This window comes from Tachyglossus aculeatus, chromosome X1 (assembly GCF_015852505.1).
Source record: "Tachyglossus aculeatus isolate mTacAcu1 chromosome X1, mTacAcu1.pri, whole genome shotgun sequence".
NCBI classification, from domain to species: Eukaryota; Metazoa; Chordata; class Mammalia; order Monotremata; family Tachyglossidae; genus Tachyglossus; species Tachyglossus aculeatus.
In genome coordinates, this window is record NC_052101.1 from 96661736 (window position 1) to 96683074 (window position 21339).

The window sequence follows — 21339 nt, forward strand, 5'->3', positions numbered from 1 at the left end:
AAGGCACGTAACTTCTCTGGGCCTCCGTTACCCCATCTGTAAAATGGGGATTAAGATTGTGAGCCCCACGAGGGGCAACCTGATCACCTTGTGTCCCCCCAGCGCTTAGAATGGTGCTTTGCACATAGTAAGTGCTTAACAAATACCATCATCATTATTAATATTAACTTCGGGCCTCAGTTTCCTCATCAGTTAAATGGGAATTAAGGCTGTAAGCCCCCTGTGGGACAGGGACCATGTCCATCCTGATTCTCCTGTATCTACCCCAGCACTTAGTACACGCCTGGCACATAGTAAGCACTTAACAAATACTGTTAAGGAAAAAACCAGGGAGAGGCAGCTCTGGGCCGAAACATCTCAGACATCTCTGAGCCAGGGGAGGGAGAGAGGTGGCTGTGAAACTCCCACCCTAGGGAGAGCTTGGTCAACCCTCCTGACTTCTCCCTCCGTATATGACGTGGGGGTGCCAGGGGAGCCCATTTTCCGGTTGGGGAATGGGGAAGTGTAAGCTAGAGCTTCCTCTTTCTTAGCTTGCGAGCCCCTCTTCCCCACCCCTGTGGGACGGGAACCGTGTCCAATTCCTACCTGGGTAGTCTCTCGCAGTGGTGAGTACAGTGCTTTGCACACAGGAAGGTGAGATCACAACCCAACAGCCCCCTCCCCGGACCAAGACAGAAGTAGCCACTGTTCCCTCAGGGTCCTTGGGATGGTAACTTCTAGACCAGGATTGTCTCAAGGGCCGTTGAATCAGCCCGTGTGAACGGGGCATTGTACTTGCAAGAAATTGTCCACCTCTGCTGCCCTGGTGAGTTTTTCCCTGTTGCCGCCCCGTGTGTGCAAGCGTGTGTGTTTGGGGATGTGGGAACTCGAGGCCGAGAGGCAGAGGGGGCCAACTCCCCCTGCGGGCCCGGGTCAGTGGCCACGTTTGATTCAGGAGAACCTGCAGCCCCTTCCTTTCTCTGGCCTGGGAGTGTCCGAATGACATCTCCCAAAGGCCCCTCCTCACGTCCTGAACCGGCCCTCTGAAGGTGGCCTTGCCCTGTCCCAGACAGAACTTTTATTTATCCTTTCATCCAACTCTCCTTCATGAACTCAAGGAGACAAGACACCCGAGCAAAGAGTTTCATCTTTGGCTCTGCAGAGTCCACTGTAGGTTTTCCCTGAAGAGCTTTTTGGCTTCTCGGTGGAGGGGGGTGGAGGGGGAGGGAGGGAGAGAAGCGTCCTGTCGAGGCAGGAGACACGTGCTGGGAGTTTTGGGGCCGCCCATCTTCACCCTGCTTTGTGTGAAGCTGTATGCTATGTCTGCTTGGACCGGGAACCCCACGTGGAACGAGGCCGGCGTCCAACCTCTCTTCTGTCTTCCTCGATGCTCACTACAGGGCCGGGCGTGACGTAAAGGCTTAAAGACCACAACGGTTAGTGAACGTGTCTACCTACTCCGGTATATCGGACTCTCCCAAGCTCTTAGTACGGTGCTCTGTAGGCCATAAGTGCTCAATAAATACCTTTGACAGTTTACACCCGTGAGCTGCCTAAGATCCCCAGTGGTGGCTAAACAGAGCCTTCTCTACTTCAGGGGGATGTTCCACTTTTCCGGAAACTGGTCCATACTGAGGGTTTCCTGCCACGACGTTTGCCGTCCAATATGCCGATCTGGTTTATCTCCTGGCTGAGGGAGGTCTGCTTTCTTCCATTTCTTCCCCATCCGTGTGCCTGGAGCCGTATTGGCAACCTGGCCGATCGGTGTTAGGGAGCGTCCTCTCAGTCGATCAGGCCCCTCCACTCCAAATGGTTGCATTTTTCTTTCTAGTTCTGCTGCATCGTTGGCACATCCAGCATGGGCTCCGGAGACGAGGAGGCGCGTCCAGTCATCGAGCTGGTTGGAAATCATCTCGGCGAGAGCGGGTCACTCTGCTTGGCTCCTGGGCGTGGGTTCGTTCCGTTAGGTCTCCTCCGGGAGGACTGTGGACGTCGAGTCAATCGCTGTTTTGTTGAGCGATTGAAAGCCCTGCTGAATTTCACTGGATCGAACGGTTTCACGCCAATCGATAAACAGAAAGCCAACGGGCATTTGGTATTCTCGTCATTTTTCTGTTAGCTGGAGGAGGTAGTGAACGTGGTCAGTCGTTTAGCATCTGGAGCATAATTCATCTCCATCTTGGCTGGGTTTCTGCTGCTCTCTCCCCCGCCCCCCGATTCCCGAGTGAGGAACTATGTCAGTTTCGGGGGGGGTGCAGCTGTTCTCCAGCCCCTGGCTTTCAGGACTCCTGGCTTTAGTCCTTCCCTGAGGTGGACGGCTGGATGGATGGCGGGCTCCACCCCTTGACTCTGCCCCTCTTTACCAGCTGGTGACACCACCACCGCCCCCCCCCCCCCCCGCCCCCGAGGGTCAGAGCCAAGACTGTCTTGAGTCTAGAGTTTGCCTCAAGCCACATTCCAAGATAGTATCAATCCCTTCACGCCTCCAGCCCCGAAACAGCGTGGGCTCCTGCTCCAGACTCCACTTCTCACCCAGCAGCCTGCCCTGTACGTGTGCGTGCACACAGAGGCCGGCAGACACACACACGCGCACGCTCATCCACGCTCACACTTTCCCCGCACCAGACGCGTGAGAAAGATGAGGGATGAAGCTTAGATTTATTATTGGCATGAGAACACAATGGCTTCAGCTGGATCCATCTTCTATTCCTGCCACGGTCTCTCTCTTGGCCATCCTGGATCGGGCAGGTCTTGTCCAGCTGGGCTGGCCCTGCCAGCTAGGGGCAGGGGGGTCACCACTGCAGCTCAGTGCAAGGACGGTCTTCCCTCCACAGGTTCATTGCTAGAGCTGGGTTGGGTTGGGCTGGGCCAGGCCAGGCTGGGCCCACTAGTGACTATGTGCGGGAAGCAGAGGGGGCAGGGGGCAGAGGGGGCTCAAGGCTTCAGGGAGGCAGAGCAGGGGCCAGAGACCGGGGCGGGCCGTGGCTTGATGTCCCGGCTGCGCATGTAGGACAGCAGCTGCTCGGGGATCTCAGCCAGCACATCCTTGGCTAGCCGGGCCATGCTCAGCACTTGGTTCCCGGAACGGTCTATGTAGTCACGAAAAGGGACAAACTGCAAGACAAGAGGGAGGGGGGATTTGGCGGGGGCGGGGGGACAAGGGCTAAAGGACGGAAGCCCGGGCCTGGGGATGGGGCTCAGCCTAGCTCTCTTATCCCTCCCTCTGCCGGGTGGAACGACTCCCCTGTTTCCCCACCTCCCCCCCGCCCCCGTGCCCCTCTGGTCCCACCCAGTCCTACCTGCACGATGTCCCTCTCTGCGTAGCGGCCGCGGGAGGACACCCGCACATCGTCCCCGTCCAACTCTTCCATCGCTGTGGAGGAAACATTTGTTGCTGGGGCTGGGGGAGGAGGGCCGCTGGGCCCTGGACTGTTCTCCTCTCTCCCCCCCCTCCTCCCCCCCTTCCAGGCCACTCTTCTCTCAGTTGCCCCTCCCGTACCCCCCACCCCCCACTGCCGTCAGGAGAGCAGAATCGGTCCCAGCCCCCGTTTTCTTGTCATTTTCAAGGCCGCTCCCCCACCCCTACTTACCCTCCCACACTCACCTTCAAACATAGCAGGCCCCACTCCCACAATGATGATGGACATGGGCAATGAGGAAGCCTGAAAGGAGGTGGATGGTGTGGGGGCCGGGGGGAGCCCTTGGGGGAGAGGGGGTAATGCCCGGGGGCCTGGCTGCAGCAGCAGAGAGAGCTGCGGCCGGAGCAGGAGGGATGTGCTCATCCTGGGCACCAGCTCAGGATGTCCCCTCACCCCCCGATGCCCCCTCCCTGCCCCAGACTCACACTGACAATGGCCTCCTTGGTCTGCGTCATGTCTGAGATGACCCCATCCGTGATGATGAGGAGCACGTAGTACTGGGACCCATCCGAGACCTGCGCCGCTGCCCTGCGGAAGGACGAGGCCCCCGGGGGTCGGACCACAAGCCCCCTTTCCGCCCGGCCCGCTGCCAAGCCCTCCCGTGTTTCCCCGGCGACTCATCCGGGCCAGGCTGGGCTCCAGGAGAAGAGGAACGATCCGTGACGGACCCACCGAGAAAACGACGAGCGGCCAAGGGCGGGCTGCCCTACCTCACCCTCTGGCCTCCGGTTCCGGGGGTTCCGGAGGAGGGCCACCCCTGCTTTCCCGGCCCTTCTGTGAATTTTCTCACTCCCCGCTCCACTCACCGGGCCACCTGGTTGATGACTGGGGCGAAATAGGTGGGACCATAGAGCTGAACAGTCCTCAGGCTCTGGAAGTAGCTCTCCAGGACCCCCTCGATGCCTTCGCAGTTGGGATTCTCGGAATCGTTGTTCTGCCAGGAGAGGGGTTGGGTGGGGGGGAGCAGAAGGAAGGGCTGACTGCCCCTAGCCCCTCGTTCCGATCTTGGGGTCAGATGGCTGAGGGGTGGGGTGAACTCCTGCCCGCCAGGCGCCCCTGCCTACCAGCGGGAACTGATGGGAAATCCGGCCCTCAGGGGGCAGCTTGGCTCCAAAGCCGTAGGCTGGGAAGAGCTTGTCGCTGTCATAGTCCTGGATGATCTCCCCGACGGCCTTGAGTGCCATGGCATAGGCACTGAGCTGGTACGGGCTCATGTAGTGCAGGGAGGTGGGCTGCAGGGGGTTCCCTGCCGGGATACAATCCTCCGGGTCACCCAGTCCTCCCAGTCATCCAGCCTGGACTCTTTCCCCCTGCCCACTTCCCTGGCCAGGGGGACGGCGACTTCCGTGTTGGGAGGTGCCTCCCCCTAAAGGAGAATGGTTGGTTGCCCCAGGGAGTGGAGAGGGAGGGCCTCAGGCCTCCTCCTTCCTGAGCGGGTAGCCGGATGCCTGTGACTCACCATTGGAGGCAGTGAAGTCTATGGCCACTGTGAAGTTCAACTGGGTCCTGGGGGGTAAGAGGGGTAAGGGCTGCGTTCCCCTTTCTGGATTTAGCACCCAATCCATTCATTCAGTTGCACTTATTGAGCACTTACCGTGTGCAGAGCACTGCACTAAGCACTTGGGAGAGTACAACAGAACAATAAATAGACACATTCCCTGCCCACGACGAGCTTACAGTCCAACCCAGCCTGACCCCTGGCTAGGCTTCCCCCATCCAGGCTAGACTTTTCTGGTCCCCCCGGTCATTTATACTGGGGCCTGGTCATGGTGCCAGAGTGTCAGGAGATTTCCCATCTGGCGGCGGGGCAGAGGGGGCAGTGGGGAGAGGGGACACACACACATACATACACCACCCCCACCACCCCCACCCCCGGGGCAGCTATAGCCTCAAGAGGAAAGAGAAGGGGTGCCTGGCCCGGGGGCACCTGATACGCTTCTGTGGCCCTTGGTCAGCAAACTCACCCGCCCTTGATGTAATCTACGAAGGTGAACTCGGAGTCCACAGTGAAAGACAGCAGTGTCACCTATGGGAAAGGATGAGAGGCCTGGATGGAGGCCTGGGGGAGGGGAGGAAAGAGAAAGGGAGGAAGGAAGGGGGAGAAGGGGGAAACCAGACCCAAACAGGAATTGGGGCAACGGCCCAGAACTCACCGTCCCGGAATTGACATATTTCTTCTTCTTACATTTCTTCCGAGGGTTAAGAACCTGCAAATGTGGGGTGGAGAAGGCAATGGCAATCAATCAGGGCTGCTGGTGGGAGGGGCAAGGGAGAGGTGGGCAGCATGGGGAGGAGTAATAAGTAGCCAGGGCCGACAGGAGGACAGGAGAGGCAAGGTGAGGGCAGGCGCCTGCCGGATAAACTGGGGCATCTCACCTCATACACTGTAAATTGGCTCTGGGCTCGGGTCAGCTCCCGGTAACTGGTCGTGAACTCTCCAATGAAGTCATGACTGCAATGGGATAGACGGTGAGGGCTCGGGCTGGGGGAGGCCATCGGCCCCCATCCCAGGTGCGGGAGGGAAGAACGAAGGGGTACCGGTCAACCTACGCATCAGGCAAAAACTCCTCACTCTCGGCTTCAAGGTTCTCCATCACCTCGTCCTCTCCTACCTCACCTCCCTTCTCTCCTTCTCCAGCCCAGCCCACACCCTCCGCTCCTCTGCCGCTAACCTCCTCACTGGGCCTCGTTCTCGCCTGTCCCGCCGTCGACCTCCGGCCCACGTCCTCTCCCTGGCCTGGAATGCCCTCCCTCCCCACATTCGCCAAGCTAGCTCTCTTCCAAGCCCTACTGAGAGCTCACCTCCTCCAGGAGGCCTTCCCAGATTGATCCCCCTCCCCATCCCCACAACCTTACCTCCTTCCCCTCCCCACAGCACCTGCATATGTGTATATATGTTTGTACAGATTTATTACTCTATTTATTTTACTTGTACATATTTACTATTCTATTTATTTTGTTAATGATGTGCATCTAGCTTCATTTCTACTTATTCTGATGACTTGACACCTGTCCACATGTTTTATTTTGTTGTCTGTCTCCCCCTTCTAGACTGTGAGCCCGTTGTTAGGTAGGGACCATCTCTATATGTTGCCAACTTGTACTTCCCAAGCGCTTAGTACAGTGCTCTGCACATAGTAAGCGCTCAATAAATACGATTGAATGAATGAATGAAGGGGTCGGGCCCGAGGCCAACGGTGCTGGAAGGCAGGGCGGGTCTCTGAGTGAAGGGAAGGAATTTGCGTAGGGCAGGGCTTGGGGGCACACACCAGGGGAGCCTCACCTCCCATCTCGGTCCCAGTCATACACGTCTATCTTCACAGTCCTGAAATACAGCGTGGGAAGTGACTTAACCGGAGTCTCAGAAAGCAGGCCCCTCCCTGCCTGGGCCCCTCTCCACACAAAACGTAACCCCCACCTGTCATAGTCACCATTGCAGAGTGCCCGGACGGGAATTTGGAAGGGCTGCCACACGGGGTTCAGTGTGTTCTTCACCACTTCGGTCTTGTGACAAATGGTGAACCTAGAAGGCAAAGGTGGAGGCTTCTGGGAAGCGGGGAGGCGGAGGAGGGAGAGGAGCACGGCCTAGTGGATGGAGTGTGGGCCTGGAAATCGGAAGGATCTGGGTTCTAATCCCAGCTCTGCCACTTGTTTGCTGTGTGACTATGGTCAGATCACTAAACTTCTCTGTGACTCAGTTACCTCATCTGTAAAATGGGGATGAAGATTGGGAGCCCCATGTGGGATGGGGACTATGTTCGATCTGATATTATCTTGCCTCTACCCCAGAGCTTAATTTAGTGCCTGGCACATAGTATATACTTAACAGATAACATTTTTTTTTAAAAAAAGGAGGAGGAGGAAGAGGAGGAACTAGGCATGGAGAGCTGAAAGCTGGGAATATTGTGCAGCTGGGCAGGGGGTGAGGGACTCCTGAATAGGGACGGGACCTAAATAGAACAGTGAGGGAAAGTCTGATCCCGTCTAGGTAATAATGCCCCAAAAGGAGCCTGCCTCCTCGGTTTCAGTTCTGAGGCCCTAGCCGGTGGAGTCCAAAATCCAGCCCAGCAAGCCAAAGGAACGCACGTGCCATCCTCGTTGCTCCGATAGAAGACGAGGAAGGGGTCCGACTTCCCAAAGAAATCCTTCTTGTCCAGTTTGTTGGCACAGAGCTGCATCGTGGCGATATCCTGGGAGAGACGGCGGGAGGCAACAGGGGAGTGGGTGGAGCCCCAGGATCCCTCCATCTCCCCTCAGTGTCCAATTCCCCAACTCCCCAATGGTCAGGAGGGAAAGTGGCGGCAAGAGCCCAGAATCGGGCGTATATATAGATGGTGGCAACAGATTCCCCTCTACCTTCTAGTTCATGCGGATCCCCCCTCCACTCGGCTTCCCCCCCTGGGGCTACATCCCAGGAAAAGCTAGAAAATCCCCCTCTCCCCCGCCCCTACAACCCCCAGAGGCCTGTAACACTAACCCGACAATTGCTGAGCTCCTCAGCGGTTAGGAGGATTGTCCCACATTTCTTCCCTGGAATGCCCCTGCTGGCCAGAGCATAACCTTCAGCAAGGGTGAGGGCAGGGCCGGGTGGCAGAGGGCGAGTGAGGACCGGCCTCACTCGCCCGAAGTAGCTCCTCGTGGCCGGGCTTGGTTTGGGCTACCGTCCCTTCTCTCCAGACACGGTTGATGGATCGAGTGATTGAAAGTCCATCCCTTCGGCTCTCTGGGTACCCGCTCGGAATCCCCTGCCCTTGATGCTCCCAGTTGGAAGCCCAGAGCGTTGCTCAGGTTGGGCAAGTGTGTCCTCCCTCCTTTGGGACCCTCAGGGAAAAGCAGCATCTTGCTGACAGGTGCCCTATTTCCTCCACGGTCTGTCCCGGTTAAGAGAGCTGGGTCGGGCAGCCCATCCACCTAGGTCCACCTCCACCCCCTCACCCCCTCGGCCACGTGCTACCAATTTGGGGTGGGGGGGGGAGACACTCTGTCCAGGCTGGCGGGGAGAGGTCGGGGTGACTAGCCAGTGCTTCAAGCGCAAGGGTGACGCAGAAGGGGGAGGGAAGAGGGGGAAATGACGGTTTCGTCGGGCCTCCTGGAGAAGGGATTCCTTGTTGGCCTCCATTCCCACAGCCCACACCCGCCCTCCCGAGTGGGTCTAGCGGAGGGGGGGGGGATTCAGCACGTCGCCGCAGGGAAACCGTCCCCGAAACCCAGCTCACGTGAGGGGCCGCTCCACGCGGCTGCCCTGCCCTCCGATCACCTCGCCCAGGGCCAGGAACGCCTGCCCAAGGAAGTCCTGCAGCAGAAAGACCGGGCCGCCAGTGTCCGGGGCGGCGCAGAGCCCACGGGCCCCGGGAAAGCGGGCAACCGCCCCTCCCGGGGGACCGGCCGGGAGAGTCCAGAGCTCTGGGGCCCGGCGGTGCTCCCAGGCGAGATTAAGTGGGCCTGGGAGAGCCCAACCGAGACTTTCTAAAATGGAGCAGGAGGCAAGGGGCTTCTGGGCCTCCTGACATACGTGACGCGCACGCAAATAAAGGCGCACTGCCAGCTCAGGGGTTTGCGCCCGCCCGTTCCGTTCCGGCACTTGATCCGGGCCTGGGGCGCGAAGAAAGGGAAGCGATTTCGCCCTCCTCCTGCCCCGGTTTTGCCCTTACCTTCTGCCGATCCCGGCGGCCAAAGAAGGAAACAGAGGCAGTCAACTGGGCGACTTGGAGGCTTGGCGGTGGGGAGCGGCCGCGGGTGTTTGTCCCCTGCCCTCCCCAGCCTCAGCAGGACGAATGAACGAGTAGGCGGGGGGCGGGGGCAGGGGAGGGTCGCTCTCTGGGGCCCCAGAGACCGGCCGGCCCAGGAGACGGAGGCTGAGGAGGGTAGCCGGCTTGGCGAGCCGCTCGGGGGAATCGGGGCGAGGGAGCGCTCACCGGTTTGGAGATGTTGGTTTTAGAATCCACGTTGTACCTGATGAGAAAGGAGGAGCGAGGTGTGGTGCTTAAGCGCTTAGTCCAGTGCTCTGCACACAGTAAGCGCTCAATAAATACGATGGATCGATTGGTGTGTGGCGGAGGGGCCGAGGTGGCAGAGGAGGCGACGAAAAGGGGTTGGGGCGGGCCGGGCGCGCCAGCGACTCACACATCGAAGCGCAGGTTCTGCTTCTCTTCGAAGAAGTAATCCAGGACGAATTTGCGCACGAAGTCCGGGTTGAGCGTGTTGTCGATCACCTCCGTCCGGCCGAACTGGGCGGGGTGTGCGGGCACCGACGGGTTAACCCGTGATCTGCCGCCCAAGCTTAGGGCGCGGCTGCCGCAGCCGTAAACAGACGATCGGGCGAGAGGGGGCGGGAGGGGGGTCGCTCCGGCCCGGGGCCCAGGAGGAGCGGGACCGTGCCGCCGCCCCCCAAGAGGCTGGCCGCTCCGAGCTCCGTCCTAGGGAGGGCCGATTGGGCCCAGCCGGGGGCAGAAGAGCGGGGCACGGAGGGCAGCGGGGCGATCCCGACCGAAAACTCACCTCCCTCCACTCCTGGCTGGCCCTGCTCTGCGCGAACAGCACCACCACTGTCACGGAGAGCCAGCCGTCAGCCTAGGCCCTCCCGCCCCCGTCCCCCATCCCCCCCCGGACGGAGTCCCGAAGGAAACGATCCGCGGGAAGGGGAGACCTGGGCTGACCAGGGAAAAGAGAGGGAAGAGAGGAGGGGAGGAGCGGAGGAAGTCGACGGCAGTGTTCGGGACGGGGAGCTCTGGGGAACCCGGAGCGTGGGAGCGGGTCTGGGGGGTGGGGGGAAGGAGTGACCCGCCGGTCCAGGGGGCTGGAACCGCCTACCGGGATCAGATTTGGAAAAGGTATCGAGATCCAGCAGGTTCCTAGAGGGAGAGAGACAGACAGGCAGACAGACAGACAGAGAGAGGGAGAGACAGAGACGGACAGGTGCACGAACGGACAGAAGCGGTGGGTGAAAGCCGGTCAAGAATTCCCGATGTTCTTCCTCTTGTCGCCCCGCCGGATTCATTCGGCTCACGGATGGGGAGGGAGGAAGTAAACGGAGCCGGGCTCCTGGCGGAGGGGCCAGCTCCACCCCACCACGGGGAGGGATAGAGGATTTCTTTCCTTCCCGGGATCCCTCCTCCGATCCGCCACCAGACCACCGAGCAATCCCGCTCTGAAACCGGGACCGGCGCCCAGGGAGCCCGGGACCGGAGGCTGGGAAAGCCCCACCGAGGGGTGGGGGGTAGGACGAGCTCCCCGGGCTGAACTACCACAACTTTCTTCCCGTTCCGATCCCCCCCCGGCCCCCCGCCCCGGCCCTTGGCACCTCCACGGGCTTTCAGAGGCGTCCAGCCAGGGGTGGGAGCTCGGCCCCCTGTCTCGCCCGGGCCGGTGCTCACCGGCAGGACACGGTTATCTCGATCTTGGTGGCCGGGACGCTGCGGTCGAAAGCTCCCGGCGACGCCATGGCGCTGGGCGAGGTGCGTGTCCTGGCCGCCGGCGGAGGCTCGGAGACTGGGGCTGCCTGTGGCGGGCTCGGCGGGCCGCAGGTGGCAGCAGAGCGCCCTCCCGTCTTTTCCCGTCCCCTCCCGTCTTTTTTCCCGTCCCCTCCCGTCTTTTCCCGTCCGTCCCCTCCCGTCCCGTCCGTCCCCTCCCGTCCCGTCCCCGCCCCGCCAGCCCCAGCCGCCCAGGAACGGCCGCCGGCCGGGGCGCCTCCGCTGTCCACGGTTCTGATCGCGACTTAACTGGCCGAGCTTTGCCATTATCATAATAATAATGACGACGGCATTTCTTAAGCGCTTACTAGGCGCCAAACACTGTGCGCAGCGCTGGGAGGGGCGGGGGGGATACAAGGTCATCAGGTTGCCCCACGGGGCGGGGGGGGGGGCCTCACCGTCTTCCTCCCCATTTGACAGATCATCATCAATCGTATTTATTGAGCGCTTACTATGTGCAGAGCACTGTACTAAGCGCTTGGGAAGTACAAATTGGCAACATATAGAGACAGTCCCTACCCAACAGTGGGCTCACAGTCTAACAGATGATGAGGGAACTGAGGCCCAGAGAAGCTGAAGTGACTTGCCCAAAGCCACCCACCTGACAATTGGCGGAGCCGGGATTTTCATTCATTCATTCATTCAATCGTATTTATTGAGCTCTTACTGGGTGCAGAGCACTGGACTGGGTTCCAGCAGCGGAAGGCAGTCAGTGGTCTTAATCTAGGCCCCCTGCTAAAATTCTCCTCCCCCTAATCACACTAAGCCCCCCCCAACTTTCTTTTCCTCCCCCACCCCGTAAGATGAGGCGACTCAACCAATCAATCAATCAATCGTATTTATTGAGCGCTTACTGTGTGCAGAGCACTGGACTGGGTTCCAGCAGCGGAAGGCAGTCAGTGGTCTTAATCTAGGCCCCCTTCTAAAATTCTCCTCCCCCCTAATCACACTAAGCCCCCCCCACTTTCTTTTCCTCCCCCACCCCGTAAGATGAGGCGACTCACCCAATCAATCAATCGTATTTATTGAGTGCTTACTGTGTGCAGAGCACTGGACTGGGTTCCAGCAGCGGAAGGCAGTCAGTGGTCTTAATCTAGGTCCCCTCCTAAAATTCTCCTCCCCCTAATCACACTAAGCCCCCCCCCAACTTTCTTTTCCTCCCCCACCCCGTAAGATGAGGCAACTCACCCAATCAATCATATTTATTGAGCGTTTACTGTGTGCAGAGCACTGGACTGGGTTCCAGCAGCGGAAGGCAGTCAGTGGTCTTAATCTAGGCCCCCTGCTAAAATTCTCCTCCCCCTAATCACACTAAGCCCCCCCCACTTTCTTTTCCTCCCCCACCCCATAAGGTGAGGCGACTCACCCAATCAATCATATTTATTGAGCGCTTACTGTGTGCAGAGCACTGGACTGGGTTCCAGCAGCAGAAGGCAGCCAGTGGTCTTTATCTAGGCCCCCTCCTCAAATTCCCCTCCCCCTAATCACACTAAGCCCCCCCCACTTTATTTTCCTCCCCCACCCCGTAAGATGAGGTGACTCACCCAATCAATCAATCGTATTTATTGAGCGCTTACTGTGTGCAGAGCACTGTAGGTGGGTTCCAGCAGCAGAAGGCAGTCAGTGGTCTTAATCTAGGTCCCCTGCTAAAATTCTCCTCCCCCAATCACACTAACCCCCCCCCCTTTCTTTTCCTCCCCCACCCCGTAAGATGAGGCAACTCACCCAGGCACTAAATTAATTAACGATGGCATTTGTTAAGCACTTGCTACGTGCAAAGCACTGCTCTAAGCGCTGGGGGGAATACGAGGTGATCAGGTTGTCCCACGGGGGGCTCACAGTCTTCATCCCCATTTTCCAGATGAGGTAACTGAGGCCCAGAGAAGTGAAGTACTGCAGTACAGAGTACTGCATCAGCCTTCTCTCTGATCTCCAAACCTCGTGTCTCTTCCCACTTCAATCCATACTTCATGCTGCTGCCCGGATTGTCTTTGTCCAGAAACGCTCTGGGCATGTTACTCCCCTCCTCAAAAGTCTCCAGTGGCTACCAATCTGCGCATCAGGCAGAAACTCCTCACCCTGGGCTTCAAGGCTGTCCATCACCTCGCCCCCTCCTACCTCACCTCCCTTCTCTCCTTCTACAGCTCACCCCGCACCCTCCGCTCCTCTGCCGCTACTCTCCTCACCGTACCTCGCTCTCACCTGTCCCGCCACCGACCCCCGGCCCACGTCATCCCCCGGGCCTGGAATGCCCTCCCTCTGCCCATCTGCCAAGCTAGCTCTCTTCATCCCTTCAAGGCCCTACTGAGAGCTCACCTCCTCCAGGAGGCCTTCCCAGACTGAGCCCCTTCCTTCCTCTCCCCCTCGTCCCCCTCTCCACCCCCCCATCTTACCTCCTTCCCTTCCCCACGGCACCTGTATATATGTATACGTTTGTACATATTTATTACTATATTTTACTTGTACATATCTATTCTATTTTATTTTGTTTGATTTTGTTCTCCGTCTCCCCCTTTTAGACTGTGAGCCCACTGTTGGGTAGGGACTGTATATGTTGCCAACTTGTACTTCCCAAGCGCTTAGTACAGTGCTCTGCACACAGTAAGCGCTCAATACGATTGATTGATTGAAGTGATTTGCCCACACAGCTGACAAATGGAAGAGCCGACATTAGAACCCACGACCCCTGACTCCCAAGCCCAGACTCTTTCCACCAAGCCACGCTGCTTCTCTAATGATAATGATAGCATTTATTAAGCACTTACTATGTGCAAAGTACTGTTCTAAGTGCTGGGGAGGTTACAAGGTGATCAGGTTGTCCCACGGGGGGAGACCTCACAGTCTTCATCCCCATTTTCCAGATGAGGGAACTGAGGCACAGTGACTTGCCCAAAGTCGCACAGGTGACAATTGGCAGAGCCGGACCTTGAACCCATGACCTCTGACTCCAAAGCCCGTGCTCTTTCCACTGAACGACGCTGCCCATATCTCCATCCATTTTCTGCCACAAATCTCAGGGAGGTCAGGGCCCAATTCCTCACCCTTCAGCTTGTCCCTACCTTTTAACCCCCTTAACCCTCCACGAAGCAACTCTTTAGATAGAAGGCCGCTACCCCCAATTTCTCTAAGACAGGCTCACAGGGATGCAGCCAAGAGTGGGAAAACACATGGCATCATATACCCAAATCCCACATCGGTGTGAACTCCCTCAACTCCTTCGTTAGGTTGGGTCTCCAAAGTCCAGTACCGCACTTCTTGAGGGAAGCGCAGCGGCAGTAGTGGAGCACGCACGCCCGCTACGAGAAAGAATCAGAAGAGAAAGTGGTTGCTTGAAACAACATTTTTACTTGTGACTGTGTCAGACACTTCATCCTGCGTGCAGGTGACTTCAGAGTAACAATGGTAAAAGATGGTCCTCTCCCCACCAGAGAGAGGCTGAGACCTGACAATTGAGAACTGAACTGAGAGCCCTGTGCAACTCCGAGGGCTGAAGAGATCAACTTAACCGGGGAGGAGAAGAGACTTAACAAGTAGAAGGGAAGGAGAAAAAACGTGGTCACAGTCAGAGGCTGGAAGGATTAGAAAACTGCCCACAGCCCAGGTGCATCCCTGAAGGTTCCAGAGTAAGTGGCAAGAGAATCCCTAGCCCCGGGCTCTCATGGCTTTGATTCCTCCAGTGGCTCAGCTGGGGAGAGCAGGAGATTGTACTGGAGCGGAGAGCGGTTCATAGGGTGCTACTGGTTCCTCGCAGTCCAACACCCCGAACAAACTGCTCCAGAAGGCCACCGATCGCCCCCGACGGGCTGGAAGTCGCTGATTTGAGGCCAACTGTCCTGCTGTAGGTGGCCAAAAAGGCTGAGCGAACTTCCTCCAGCCGAGACTCCCGCTCGGTCAGTGCTGTGAGCCTGAGAAAGAAAGCATGGTGAGGCAATCGGTTGTCCCAGGGTAAGCAGATGAGCTTCTCCTGATTCTGCCACTCCGCTTCTCCTCCACAGTCCCAAAAGGGGCAAGCAGGAGCCTCCTTTGACCACCACCCTGAAAACACTCACTTCCCAACTACCCCAGCACCTGACCCACAGTAACCGCTAATGCCTTAGACTGGGAGCTCCTTGTAGACAGGGCACGTGTCTACCCACTCCATTGTAGTGTACTCTCCCAAGCGCTTAGTACAGCGCCCTGCACATAGCAAGCGCTCAACAGGAAAGCAGTCCGGGAGTTAGAGGTCATGGGTTCCCATCCCGGCTCCACCACTTGTCAGCTGTGTGACTTCGGGCAAGTCACAACTTCTTTGTGTCTCAGTTACCTCATCTGTAAAATGGGGATTAAGACAGTGAATCCCACGTGGGGGGGGGGGGGGGATTCCATCCATCCCCTTGTATCCATCCCAGCGCTTAGCTATAGTAAGCGCTTAACATATACCATCATTGTTGTTATCATTATTAATACAAATCACTGCCAGTGCTGGTGACAGCCCCTGGCTCCGGCCCCTTGGTGTCTGGGGAAGGGAATTTGGGGGCGGGGAGAAAGTTATGCCGTCAAATGACCTTTCTTCTACTTCTCCTCTCTGCCCAACTCCATTCCCACCCTCCCTAGTTCCGCTTTCTCCAAGGATGCTGAATTGTACTTCCCAAGTGCTTAGTACAGTGTTCTGCGCACAGTAAGCGCTCAATAAATACGACCGAATGAATGAACCACCATCACCCCTTTAGGATCTCTTTCACAGCCTACCAAAAAATGCTTTATATTCCCTGTTTTCGTTCCTCCAGATCAATCAGCCGGAGTTATTTTCCAGCCAGATCTTCAAACCGATTACCGCTAGGCGCTCGACTAATCCCAGAGCCAGGCTGGTTTACCACTACCCAGCCTCACGGATCCTTTTCCTAGCATGAAGCCATAGGTGACCCACCCAAAAAGGTGGAGACAAGTTTGCTTGGGTCAGGTTTGCCCCTGCTAGCTCTCCTGCCCCGATTCTACCAGCCTGGGGTGGCTCCCAGCTCGGTTCTCAACAGAGGCCTGGGCAGCTGCAAACCATTTCTAGCAGCTGAGGCCTGGGATCCAGACGAGTTTCAGTGATAAGGCAGGAGACAGATTAAACACAAAGAGGTCACCATTTCATAATTACACCACAGCTATGTACCGCAGCAGGCACACAGAAAGGCATATTAAACACAACTCCTACGCTCTATGAGGGTCCAGAAGGGTGGACTGGCTGATTGCCAAGCTTCTCCTATCTCTAGGCTTTCTTGTTCACATCTGCCTCTGCACAGCCGCATCTCAAGTTCCCTCACCTTTGTGGGAAGTTGATCAGAGGAGAGGGTGCCACATTGTCTCTACTTACTAACCCAAGCCAAGCAAGCTTCCTTCCCTTGCTCCACCCCATTTCGAATTTAGGCAGAGCAATAAATGTAGGTAAACCCGGACTTCTGCAAAGAGAACGCATCATGTGGACAAATCAAAGACCCCAGACACCTTGTCACACGAGACCTGAAAATTTCATAAGATGCTCCTTTTAAAGTCGCCGCTCCGAAGAAATAAAACTGGAACCCCCCCGACAAAGCTCTAGCACCTGAGGCCAACAGAATATCTGAGGGCAAGACCACCCCAATCAGATTTCATAACGCTCTTCTCAGAGCTAGCTCCAGGCAGGAAGAAGTCAGCCCACACGACACTCCTTAGACTGTCAGGAAGGTCCTTGAGAGGTCATCCTTTTTGGCCCACAGCCTCCAGAGGGGGGAAAAACTGAAGTCCGTGGCAGCGTCCTGCAGCAATTCAGGGTCTCAGGCCCTGTCTCCCACTCAAGACCTCCAAGAATGCCCACAGGGTTCTCCTGCGGTCAGCCTGTACCGTGCTCCTGGTCCTGACCCATCAAAGCCTCATTTCTTGGGTGCCTGGACCTCAGACCCTGTGATTTGCACTACGGAAAATGGATTTTGGGAGGCCGTCTCTCCACTCGACCTGCACCTGCAGCATCCCTTGGATGTGACGCAGGTCCTAGGTTCTCCATCTCCCTCTCCGTCCTCAGTTTGGCTGCAATCAGGCTGTTGAGTCCAAAGCTTGTCATGGCAAAATTCCATAGTGATTTTGAAAGGTTAAATCAGAGGGGTTTTAGACTACAGAAAAGGTGGCAAAGGCTGGGGGGATGCGCGCGCGCGTGTGTGTGTGTGTGTGTGTGTGTGTGTGTGTGTGTTGGGCGGGGGGGGGGGGGAGAAAAGGAGTAGGAAGGGATTAACAGGCATCAAGTCTACAGAGGATTAGTACGGGGAGGGAGCCGGCCAGTTTCCACAGAGGTCTAAACGAGAGGAAATGGGCTTAAACTGCACTGAGAGAGTTGGATGAGATCTAAAGAGCTCCTTGACTGTCAGGGAGATTAAACACTGGGACAAGGCTACCAAGGGAGGGTGGGGAATCTCCAAGCCCTGAACATCTTTAAAGACTTTCCAGTCAGTTCTGGTGGTTTAGGCATTTGCCTGTTTGGAGGTCCCTGGGAAGAAGAGCCATCGCTCACATATCTGTCACTGGGGGAGGCCTGTAGGGTCAGCAGCCCCCAGCCCTGGCAAGGACAGTGGTCTTCTTAGAAAATCTGTGGCATTGGGCCTCTTGGGCAGAGTCAGGACCTAGTCCCAGTTTCTTTGCCTCCAGCCACCTCTTCCAAGGGCAATGCCCTAAAGGACTATTTTTCCTTCCCACTCCCCCACCTCTCCCTCCTGCTGCCCATGTCCAAGACAAGGGAGTGGGCCAAATGTACAAATGTGCTCCCTCAGCAGGAGAAAATGCCAAACCAGAGAGGGTTTAAAGGGATGTTTGCTTTTCCCTTCCTGCTGCCAGTGGGCTGCCTGCCAGGGGCCTAATAGGATGACCTCTCAAGGACCTTCCTGGCCTTGGACTCTCTGGGGAGTGATACTTGACTGGAGCAGTCTGGGAGAAGAGCGTTAGGAAGTCTGTATTGGGGTGGTTTCTGGCCTGTCTTTTCCCTCAGCAGTCACTGACTTGCTGGCTTTCCTCTCCTCCTCCCCATCCCCCCCCGCCCTACCTCCTTCCCCTCCCCACAGCACTTGTATATGTTTGTACAGATTTATTACTCTATTTTACTTGTACATATTTACTGTCCTATTAATTTTCTTACTGATGTGCAGCCAGCTTTATTTCTATTTATTCTGATGACTTGACACCTATCCACACGTTTTGTTTTGCTGCCCGTCTCCCCCGTCTAGACTGTGAGCCCGTTGTTGGGTAGGGACCGTCTCTATATGTTGCCGACTTGCACTTCCCAAGTGCTTGGTACAGTGCTCTGCACACAGTAAGCGCTCAATAAATACGATTAAATGAATGAATCTGCACCAAGGAAGCCGAGTTCAAATCCCAGGTTTCCCAAGTATCCTCCGGTCCACGTGAAATCGGATCCAAATCTGGAATCGCCAACTTGGCATCAATGCCACCGACTGACTGGATGGCTAAGTGGGCAGGTGGCATGAACAAGCCTTAGAGCTGCCCTAGGGACAGGGCCCATGCTCTCCCCAGCTGTTAGTGAGTACTTTGAGGGGGGGAGAGGAGAGAGAAAGAACGAGGAGAAGAGGAGAGGATAAGGTCAGAACAAAGGAGATGCTGCTACTCAAGACAGGAGGACTAATGGAGATGATGGCCTAAAGTCAGAAAAGAATGCCCAGAGAGGACACGGAAGAAGCTTTTTCGATTGGGAACCTCCCTGTGAGACAGAACCTGTCTAATTCCCACGTGTGTATTCTTTCCTAGTGCTTAGTAGATACAGTCTGCAAACAGTAAGTACTTAATAGACGTTATGCCCAACGCTTGTTGTGGCCAGGGACTGTCTACCAATTCTGTTGTACTCTCCCAAGCGCTTAGTACAGTGCTTGGCACACAGTAAATGCCACTGATTACTATGCAGAAAGGGCATTATAGCACTTTGCACTTATTCTGTGTACATAACTCCCATCAAAGACTCAACTAAGGTCACCCCGACAGACTCTCCCCCCCATCCAGGAGTATTTCAATGTCCCTGGGCCTATGGGCCTACAGTCTTTCCACGGTAATAATGGAAAGGCAATAAAATGAACTGTTGCTCAGATTTCTCCATCAACTGGGGGTGGGGGAGAGAAGAAAGAGAGGAAGGCACCTGCCTCAGATCCCAGGAAGCCTGGCATGCCCCAGAATCAACTCTGGAGGATCTAACTAGAAAGCAACATTACAAATAAAGCTCAAATTTATGGCCAAGCAATTCAGAAAAGCCATAAAACCCAAGCCCTGCTTGAGTGCTGTGAGTTACTCTTCAGTGCCTTCCACTGGGGCCAGAATGTCAGCCCTGGGGTCCTGGCCAAAGATCAAGGTGGCAGATTACACTTTGCCAGCCTGGGTTCTCCTGCAGCCTCTGCTGGTTGCAGGATCTTCTTCATTTCCTGTCCAGCTGTTAACCAGCTGCAGGGTTCTGCTGAAGAGGGGGAGATCTGCAGAGGGCTCAGGGGGAGGCTTACAGATCAAAGATGCAAAATAAATGCAAGACATGTCTCATTAATAACCTCCAAGACTCGCTATTCCCAATTGCAGCCCCATCACTCCCCAGTCAGCTGGCCAAGCCCCTGCTTAGTCTTCCTTACAATGATCCCATCAACTTGTTCTCTTTCTTCTTCTCTCAGCTAGCTCTGACAGCTTCAGACCTTTCTGCCTCAGGTCACCATTCTGGGGCAAGCTATGGAGCGGGGAGAAGGTGAGCAGCTTACTTGTCAAGGTATTTCTAGGCCCTGGCATTAGAGATTTCTTCCTGTGATTTTTCAGGCTGCTGCGTAACTGCAGAAGAACCTCTCTGCCCCGCGGATCAGATTTTCGCTCTGAGGAAGTTGAGGGGGAGGGGAGTGTAGAGGCAGCAGAGTAAGTGATCCCAGTTGGTGGGCAGCTGCCTGGGAAGGAAGGTAGGTAGGAGGACCAACCCTAGACATATTTCTTAAAAACTGATGTGTTGGAGACAACCTTCCTTAAAGGTCATGACACCACTTCCCCATTGAGGATTTGCTTCAATCTGCCAAGTGCCCAGCTGCGGAGCCGTGGCTTTTTTGTCTGAGAGTGGTTGGGACTCCTCTATCTAGCGAACCGCGCCCCCCCCCCCCCCGCCCCAGGTATTGGAATCCCTGAAGGAGAACGAGGCAAGCGGGGCCTGGGCTCCCATGATCCCTCCTCCAAAAAAAGGGCAGCCTGCTCACAACATGGCAGCTGTCAGATCATCCCGAAGGACACCTGGTTCTGTTCCCAACTCACTTACCCTGCCCTGGGCCTGGTTTCCCCGGGCTTTCCGTGAGAGGGCTACCTGCACCCTGCTCCCTCCCAGGATGACGATGGAGTTGGTAAGAGGTTGCCTGATCTTTACAGAAGTCCAACATCAGTGTTAAGTGTAAGGAGCCCATTTTAACACGGAAACCCAATCTCTCTCACAGCAGGATCCCCTGGGGGTTGGGGAGGGGCAGAAGGGTTAGCCTCATTCCCATTCAGGAGATTTTATCAACTCCGAAAGCTGAGGCCTGAACCCGTCCCATGTTCTGGTGATCTACAAGCTCACCAACTCCACCAAGGCCCCTGGAATAGCCAGACTACTCCCCGGAGGAGGGCAACATCGGGGCCTCGATACTCTTTAACCTCATAGGTGTTTATGGACCAGAACCCAGTGATTTCTGGATTCCCACCCAGATTTCAGTTTCTGTATTTGTCTAACGTCAAAATTTTCACCTCAGACCTACAGTGGGAGGAATTCAGACGACTCTCTGAGTCAACCGTCTCACACATCTGACCTGTGCCACATGGTCTCTGCTGCTTTGGGTTCCCTCTGCCAAGATAGCCTTAGGTGAGTCAAAGCCCAGAACGGGCACGGGCTGCCAAGAGTGTCCTCTGGGGAACATCCACAGTGAAGCCACCGGACCCGCTTAGGAGCTCGGACAAAGCAGCTTCCAAGTTCCCCCCAGTGGTACCAACACACACCAGAGGACTAGGCTTGGGGCAGGCCGGTAACTAAGAGGCAGGTCAGAATGGCTCTAAACCCCCTCCAGAAGAAACATAGCTCAACTAGCCTAAGGGTTATGCTGAAAACAACCCATAACCCAGCTCTTCTTCATGCCCCATTAGCTCTCTGACTCTCAGAGGGCTTCCTGTTATCTCAACACACTTACAGGCAACTGTTTGGGAGTTCATCCGGGAAGCTGAGAGGGAGAGAGGAGTCTGGGTTCAGGACTGCCTGCTCCTGAATACTGCCACACCCCGATACCATCTGCCAGCTGCCAAAGTCTGTAGAGATGGAGGATCCGGGCATGGAATGGTCCACTGATCTGAGGCGGAGAGAGGAGAGAGAGGGAGATGGTGCACATCAGTGAAGTCAGTCAGCCACCGTATGCCCAGTTTGGCCAAGACCCCATCCGGCCTGGCCAGCTCCAAGGTCGTGGTTTTATTAGCCCTGGGCGTCAAGGTTTCAAGGTCTC

General features: G+C 56.3%; 2 protein-coding genes and 1 long non-coding RNA gene across 11 annotated transcripts in view; 1 reads left to right on the plus strand and 2 right to left on the minus strand.

Annotated features, from left to right (window-relative positions):
- Positions 1-266: 266 nt before the first annotated feature.
- On the plus strand, positions 267-2068 carry LOC119919606. 3 transcript variants are annotated; one of them, XR_005447707.1, is made up of 4 exons: positions 267-805; positions 1290-1415; positions 1577-1678; positions 1811-2068. It is a non-coding gene; the product is annotated as an uncharacterized LOC119919606 (long non-coding RNA). The 3 variants fall into 3 exon arrangements; XR_005447706.1 differs by having other exon boundaries at positions 1577-2068; XR_005447708.1 differs by lacking the exon at positions 1577-1678.
- A 559-nt stretch (positions 2069-2627) lies between these two features.
- CPNE9 (copine family member 9) lies at positions 2628-10847 on the minus strand. 5 transcript variants are annotated; one of them, XM_038772702.1, is made up of 21 exons: positions 10772-10847; positions 10209-10249; positions 9897-9943; positions 9522-9625; positions 9314-9350; positions 9050-9052; positions 8615-8691; positions 7876-7939; positions 7485-7588; positions 6817-6921; positions 6682-6723; positions 5775-5850; positions 5552-5605; positions 5363-5424; positions 4858-4904; positions 4463-4644; positions 4205-4332; positions 3824-3926; positions 3584-3641; positions 3279-3352; positions 2628-3093 (listed from the first exon to the last, which is right to left on the minus strand). In XM_038772702.1, the coding sequence occupies exons 1-21, from the start codon at positions 10837-10839 to the stop codon at positions 2914-2916; spliced, it is 1656 nt and encodes a 551-aa protein (XP_038628630.1). In that variant the 5' UTR covers positions 10840-10847; the 3' UTR covers positions 2628-2913. The 5 variants fall into 5 exon arrangements, with proteins under 5 accessions (XP_038628630.1, XP_038628629.1, XP_038628632.1 ...); XM_038772701.1 differs by having other exon boundaries at positions 7876-7942; XM_038772704.1 differs by lacking the exon at positions 9050-9052.
- A 3345-nt stretch (positions 10848-14192) lies between these two features.
- MTMR14 (myotubularin related protein 14) overlaps positions 14193-21339 on the minus strand; it is a 50364-nt gene continuing 43217 nt past the window's right edge. For 2 of the 3 annotated variants that reach the window (XM_038772979.1, XM_038772978.1), the window contains 2 exons: positions 21034-21189; positions 14193-14772 (listed from right to left, as the gene is read on the minus strand). In XM_038772979.1, coding sequence (XP_038628907.1) covers positions 14592-14772; positions 21034-21189 — 337 coding nt within the window. In that variant the 3' untranslated portion in view covers positions 14193-14591. The remainder of the gene's footprint in view (positions 14773-21033; positions 21190-21339) is intronic. The other variant, XM_038772980.1, reaches the window with a different exon arrangement.

Excerpts from the sequence above, each read along its gene's own strand:
- CPNE9 (XM_038772701.1), bottom strand. The coding sequence starts at position 10,839 with ATGGCGTCGCCGGGAGCTTTCGACCGCAGCGTCCCGGCCACCAAGATC. Across the intron at positions 5,425-5,551 it reads AATATGTCAATTCCGGGACG|GTGACACTGCTGTCTTTCAC; the intron begins GTGAGTTCTGGG and ends CCTTTCCCATAG. Across the intron at positions 3,927-4,204 it reads GTCATCAACCAGGTGGCCCG|GGCAGCGGCGCAGGTCTCGG; the intron begins GTGAGTGGAGCG and ends GTCCTTCCGCAG.